This window comes from Mobula birostris, chromosome 7 (genome assembly GCF_030028105.1).
Source record: "Mobula birostris isolate sMobBir1 chromosome 7, sMobBir1.hap1, whole genome shotgun sequence".
In the NCBI taxonomy this organism is placed as follows: Eukaryota; Metazoa; Chordata; class Chondrichthyes; order Myliobatiformes; family Myliobatidae; genus Mobula; species Mobula birostris.
The window spans coordinates 64,268,359-64,275,715 of record NC_092376.1 but is presented as its reverse complement, the minus strand read 5'-3'; the positions used below and the strand labels follow the sequence as shown (position 1 = coordinate 64,275,715).

The following is a 7,357-nucleotide window of genomic DNA, read 5'->3' as shown; positions in this document are numbered from 1 at the left end:
CCCTTCGGCAGGACTTTATTTTAATTTGTAATTTTTGCACTACTTATTTTAATGTAATATTTAATAGACATACTTCATGTAACTCAGTTTTCCCCTCTATATTTATCATATTTCATTGTATTGCTGCCATAAATTGAACAAATTTCATGACATATGCCAGTGATATTAAATCTAATTCTGATAAAATACTAGAGATTACACTAAGAAATATGAACATAACAGTGCAAACAGATGGCAAAATAGCTTTATTTGTCAAATGTACATCAAAACATATAGTAAAATGCGCCCTTTGCATCAACAACCAACCCAATCCGAGGATTATGCTGGGGTAGCCCGCAAGTATCCCCACGCTTCCGTCGCCAACATAACATGCCGATAACTCACTAACCCTTACCATTCTCTTCGGGAGGAAACCGGAGAACGTACGAACTCCTTCTAGACAGCGGCGGGAACCGAACCCCGTAGGTGATGTCTCCCACTGTAAATCGTAGCTTTAAACGCTATACTATCTTGTCGCTACGTACACAGGGTAGTGTTTTCAGTCCGCTCAGAAATCTAATGGCGGAGGTGAAGAAGTTGTTCCTAAAACATTTTAATGTGCGCCCACAGGCTCCCATACCTCCTCTTCGACGGTAGTAATTAGAAGATATGTCCTAGCTGATGTGGGTGCTAAACGATGGACCTCCTGCTACTACAGTACTTCACTGCCCTTCCCCCAACCTAGCCCCGCCTTCTTCACCAGACACCCCACCCCTGCCCCTCCTCCTCCTCCTCCTCTCCCCAGCCTTGCTCTCTTTTACCCTCTTCCCCCTCCGTTCATTCAACTACTTCCCTCTCTCTTAGGCAGGATGGCAGTAGGCCCGATGCTGAAGCTGCGCTTTACGATGCTGATGGCAGCCCTGTGCCTGGCCCCGTCCATCTCCGCTCGAGTGTCCCTGCCTTTGCCTCGGAACCGTCTCTCGGAGCAGCCGAGCCGGTTCAATTACAAGACCCGGTACTTCGTGCAGAAGGTATGTGAGCGCCTTGGCATGTTCCTGAGGCGAGAAATGAATTTAATACAGGGTTCATATAGACAGAGAAGGACAATCTTCCCCCGTGATCTGCACCGGACTGGGGGCGGCAAGCTGCATGCAGCTCCTGGCTCGGCGCCTGCCGGACGATGCCGCTTCCCAACCCATACTGCATTGTTTTTAAAAGTTACTTAAATAATCAGCTAAATAAATATTATATTTAAAATATACCTGATATTTTATTGCCAAAAATTAACAGAACATCCACTCAGACTAGTCAAGAGGAAACATAATGATTTGTACTTCCTTGTGTTTCTCCCAGTTTCTAACTTCCTGCATTCTGCTCTACAGTAACCAAAAAAGCTGTTGGGAAAGATCTCATTTGTTACCTGGCACCATGTTAACAATCTAGATGGTCTCGTTTGACTGTAAATCTATTAACGAATTTAAAGCATGTTGGTCTTTCCATGACGGTGTGAGTCTTGATTGATTTTTCATGTAACGGACAACAGATTTGACGACTCGCTCCTTTTGCAACCGTATGCCCTCTGCAGCTCCAAACAAACGTATCGAAAGTTAGTCCCAGTGAGAAGCCCAGAACCAACTCGAAAGAATATTGGGCAGAATCATCGAACTTTTAAATCTCTGCAGATCTGAACTGAATCGAATAATGTTTTCTGTGACTTTTTTCGTGGTATTCCTTGTGGTCGTATAGGTAACCACAAGATTAAAACAATAATTTGTTAGATAAATCTAAAAGGATTACTCACGTGTCATGTAGATTGTTGGAAATTTATGTTGACATTGAGTGCTTGCCTTAACAAGCAATCAAAATAAAACCTTCAACGTTCTAAAAAAAATGTAAACTTTCTTCTATCATTCTTTAGATGATGTAATTTCCCTGCTGCTCACGTGAATTTCATAACCATAGCATGTGATGCATATAGTTTTTCAGTCATGTGATAAAATATTTTGCATTACACTGACTTAAAAAGGAATGGAAACTTCATGCGTGGGTGTCTAAATTTGAAGCGAAATAAATCTTAATCCAATCCAATGATCAATGCCATTGTTATTGTATCCATAAACTCATCATTAAATTACAGTTAATGAACATTATACTTATGTACGTAAATATGTAAATTAATCGCTTTAACAGATTGATCACTTTGGATTTGTTGAAGATTCCACATTCAAACAAAGGTACTTGATAGCTGATGCATATTGGAATCAGGACGGAGGCCCCATTCTTTTCTATACAGGAAACGAGGGCGACATCACATGGTTCTGTAATAATACGGTAAGAACCATTTGCTTTGGAAGATTTCCTTCCTTTCTCTCAAACAAATTTACCTTGGGTTCTGTATTTGATATAGTTGTTTTATCTGTCCCCAATATACTTGTGAACTCAGAACATATTGGCTGCAGTTTGGTGTTTGTTACTGAGCCCTATCCTGTCCTCAGTAGACTCTGCTGGAGAATTTTGGAGATAGATTACCGAATAGTAATTAAGAAAGAATTATGTCAACACATGGTTTCAATCCACAGTTCTTCTTTTACCTGGACATTTGTTTTGAAATAATTTTATGCCTTATTTAGTTTATGAGCTGGAAGGGAAGAGGGAAGAGCAGGGTTAGTATTCTGTTGCATTATATTACATTTGAGGTAAATATCATATATCTGAGTAAAAGTGCATCCTCTTTTTATCTGAATTTTATTATGCTTGGATAACTCAGGTTTCTGGGTGTCAGTTTAAAAGCCCCTGTAAACAGAAAAGCAATGATACTATAAAATGATTTTACCATTTTATAATTCTAAAATGTATCTAAATTATGAGATTTATAACACCTACTGGCAGTTTTGCAGCAATATTTGAAAGACAAGTTTCTGTATATTCTATTTGTAGTTAGGATAATATATTTACGAAGTTACAAATTCCCATGTTTAGATCTGCTAAACCACTTCTTTGCAGGTGTGAAAGTGTTTATTAATTTGACACAATTGTGACACTGCCGTACATTTTTTTGAAAATTGGTGTCCTATTGCGATAATCTAAAGTTGTGTTTGTCTCAGTTAAGCTGTGTTTTCTTTTTCTGTGCTTTCAGTTTCCAACAATTCTATTTAAGTTTCTTCCTGTGCTTTTAACCGCTTCTCTGACTATGAACTTCCGTACTATTGTTAGCCACCTGCTTTTATGATTACTCTATTGCTTTCACTGATTTTTGTTGTATTTTTCACTTTTACAGTTTTTCTTCAGTGACTGAAAAAAAGTTGTGGAGATATTATGGGACAAATTCATGAATAGGAGGCAGTGCAGAAATTGGGCTTTGCTCAGTGCTCTAAAGCTTTAGATAATTACCTTGGTTTCTGAGTTTAGTTTTGCTTTGCAGCTTTCCTAGGTTGTTGTCTCATCATTTTGTGTGTGTGTGTTGCCACTGACAGCATGCAGATATGGTGAAGTATATTTCTGCTTCTTCTGATGGTCAAGGATCAAGATTACTCTATTTTGAGCAGTCTCTATCCTATCCTGTTCAGCACAATTGCAGTACAACACAACACAGGATAATACCTTTGGTGTGTAGATAGGACTATTTCTCCACTGCTCGTGCTATCATGGAGCAGATGCATCTACTGAAGACAGATTGGTGAGGGTGGGTTTGAGTAGGTTTATTCCTTGTGGTAGTTCATTCACTAACTGCTGCACTCTCAGTTTGGCAGCTACAATAGTGCTACCAGGCTACCTTTATAGAACATAGAACAGTACAGCACAGGACAGACCATTTGGCCTACTATGTTCTGTCAAACCAGCTTAAAAAGCAAATCAAAAACATCTAAACACCAATTGCTCCTACCTACACAATGTCCATATCCCTCCAACATCCTTACATCCATGTGCCTATCCAAACCTCTATTAAAAGCCTCTCATGTATTTGCCTCTGCTACCATTCCAGGCAGCCATGACTCTTGAGTAAAAAACTTGCCTTTCACATAACCCTTGACTCTATCTCCCCCCCTCCCCCCCACCTTCAATGCAAGCTCTCTGGTATTAGACATTTCAAACCTGGGAAACAGGTACTGTGTGTCTGCTCTGTCAATACCTATTATAATCTTGTAAAGCTTTATCAGCTCTCCTCTAAGCCTCTGGTGCTCTAGAGAAAACAACCCGGGTTTACCCAGCCTCTCATGGTAGCACGTGCCCTCTTTTTGTTAAAAGATTAATCGCTTCCTCAAATTTGGAGACCAAAACTGCACACTGTACTCCAGGTGTGGTCTCACCAGGGCCCTGTACAGCTGCAGAAGGACCTCTTTGCTCTGATACTCAATTCCCCTTGTTATGAAGGCCAGCATGCCATAAGCTTTCCTTTTTAAATGGAGATACAACATTAGCCACTTGCCAGTCCGCTGGGACCTTGCCTGTGGTTAGAGAAGACACTAAGATACTTGTCAAGGTCCCAGCAATCTCGTCCCTTGCATCCTTCAATAACCTAGTGTAAATCCCATCAAGCCTTGGGGACTTAATCCACATTAATACTCATTAGAAGGCTTCACACTTCCTCCTTGATCTCTAAACACCCTAACTTATTTATACACTCAGCATTGATGTCCTGGTCCTCATATACTTTTCCTTGGTAAATACTGAAGCAAAGTTCTCATTAAGTGCCTCACTCACATTCTCTGCATCCAAACAAATATTTCCCCCTTTATGCTGAGTGATCCCATCTCTCCCTAGAGAGGGTGCATGGCTTATACAGGCTGTTGCATTTTTTTTCAGGACTTCTCTCTCAATTGCAGATGTTTATGAAGGAGGCTTGGCAAAGTTAACTAGACCGGTGGCCTTTCTTGTTTTCTTTTCCCTACTCCATTTGAACGTGGTAGTTATGGTACAACTAAGTGGCTTGCTAAGAAAACTTACAGGGCTTTCAGCAATCAACCGCATGGAGTAGGTTGTGTGTCACATAAAAGCCAATTGTATGGCAGAATTCCTTCCCTGAATGAGATAAGTAAACAGTTTTTTTTTGACAAACTTAAAGCTTTTCTGATTATTGTTCCTCAGAGCTTCAGATTTAAATACTACAGCTGCTATCTGTAATAAATATGGCATATAAATCCAAGATGTTGTTGTCTCCAACCGATGGTAGATTAACAAAGAATGTATGGATTCTTCAGTTTGGTCATGCCCATCTGCAGCCCAAATGACCCATCAAAGGATAGCTAGTGATACCGAAAGTAACATAGAACAGTACAGGCCCTTTGGCCCACGATGTGCCAACCTTTTTAGGGTCTCCAAGATCAATCTAATCCTTACCTTCCACGTTGCCCTCCATTGTTCTTTCTTTCATGTGGCCATCTATGAGTTTCTTAAATGTCTTTCGTGTATCTGGCTATGCCACCACCTTTGACACTTTGAAATTCTTTTCAACGTAAAATAAGACTGATAGCATTGCTCTCGACTCTATTCCTCTCTATACAGATAGTGTGCTATAGAGTACAGTCAAAGGCTCCAGAATCACACTCTTTCAAAATTTTATCTTTCTTCTTTATATTTTTCATTCTAATATTTTTTGCTTAACTCCCATTTTTTTAAAAAATCAATTTTACATTGTTGACTTACATATACAGAAAAGGTTTGATAAGGCAATCACCTAGCCAAATTCAAATAGAAACATGTGAAGGTCTTAAATGGTCTTTACCCTTGATTGGTTATCTATTTTTCCCATCTTTCTTGGCTCTTAAAATAGAAAAAAAAATGCCATCATTCTCTAATTCTAGTTGAAAGCTAGGCCATATCTAAGGTTGGAACTGTTAACTGGTTTGCTTTCTTTTCCTTTTGCTTAATTTACTTCATCACAACTTTTTTAAAGGGTTTATTTTTTGGTTACTATTGAAATTACAGCTTTTTAAAATAAAAAATGCTTTTTTTTTTAGGGTTTTATGTGGGATATCTCTAAGAAACTGGGTGCCATGTTGGTGTTTGCTGAACATAGATATTATGGAGAGTCTGTACCTTTTGGAAAAAAAGCATTCAGTGTAAGTTGTTAAAAAAATGCTTTCTGAACTTCGACTATATATTTGACAGACAAGTATTTTCAGTTGTTTTGAAAACTTCACAGCCATTGCTATCTTTTTCTTCTGTTGTTACTAGAAATCTGCAGAAAGATCAGATTTAATGGCACATATTGAACACTAGAATCAGAATCAGGTTTTATCAGGTCACTGGCATATGTTGTGAAATTTGTTAACTTTGTGGCAGCAGTACAATGCGATACATGATGAATATAGAAAAAAACGTGTATATAAGTAGTTAACTTAAAATAAGTAGTGTAAAAGCAGAAATAAGAGAATAGATAACGTTCACTGTCCATTCAGAAATCGGATGGCAGAGAGGAAGTAGCTGTTCTTGAATCATTGAGTGTATGTCTTTATGCTTCTGTACCTCCTTCCTGATGTAACAATGAGAAGGAGGCATGTCCTTTATGGTGAGGGTCCTTAATAATGGATGCCATTTTTCTGAGGCACCGTTCCTTGAAGATGTTTTGGATACTATGGAGGCTAGTACCCATGATGGAGTTGACTAATTTTACAATTTTCTGCAACTTACTTTGATCTTGTGCAGTATTACCCCCCCCCCACCACCACCACATCAAACTGATGCAGCCAGTCAGAATGCTCTCCATGGTACATCTGTAGAGGATTTTGAGTGTTTTAGGTGACAAACCAGATCTCCTCAAACTCCTCATGAAATATAGCCGCTACCTTACCTTCTTCATAGTTGCATCAATATGTTGTGACCAGGTTAGGTCCTCAGAGATATTGATACCCAGGAACTTGAAATTGCTCACTCTGTCCATTTCTGATCACACTATGAGAATTGTAAATAGATTTGGCATTCAAGAAATAGCCTTTGGCTTCATTTCTGGCTTCTGTTACATGGTGCTATATAAATGCACATTCTTATTGAGTTTGCTTCTGAGTTAACCATGTCAGTTCTGCAGTTATGAATTAATCTAACTATCAACTGCCAGCCAGTTCTCCTCCTCCTCCCCCACCCACCCACCTTTTTACTCTGGTTTCTGTCCCCTTTCAGTCTTGATAAAGGGTCTTGGACCAAAATCTCGATTGTTTATTTTCCTCCACGGGACCTGCCTGACTTACTGAGTTCTTCAGCATTTTGTTTTGTGTGTGTTAGTTTTTAGCTTCATTTTGACCAAAACCAGCAAAAACGTTGAGTTAGAGATTTGGAAAAGATTACAAATACTGACAGGAAAACAAAGTGGTACTGGAAATAACATGTATTACAGAATTCATGTTGTGCAAAGTACAGACTACATGTCCTGTTTCTAAAGTTT

The 7,357-nt window shown here is 39.1% G+C and overlaps 1 protein-coding gene across 1 annotated transcript in view; it reads left to right on the top strand.

Annotated features, from left to right (window-relative positions):
• The first annotated feature begins 776 nt into the window (after nt 1-776).
• prcp (prolylcarboxypeptidase (angiotensinase C)) overlaps nt 777-7,357 on the top strand; it is a 35,613-nt gene continuing 29,032 nt past the window's right edge. Inside the window, exons 1-3 of the mRNA XM_072263301.1 lie at nt 777-1,010; nt 2,170-2,310; nt 5,937-6,038. Coding sequence (XP_072119402.1) covers nt 849-1,010; nt 2,170-2,310; nt 5,937-6,038 — 405 coding nt within the window. The 5' untranslated portion in view covers nt 777-848. The remainder of the gene's footprint in view (nt 1,011-2,169; nt 2,311-5,936; nt 6,039-7,357) is intronic.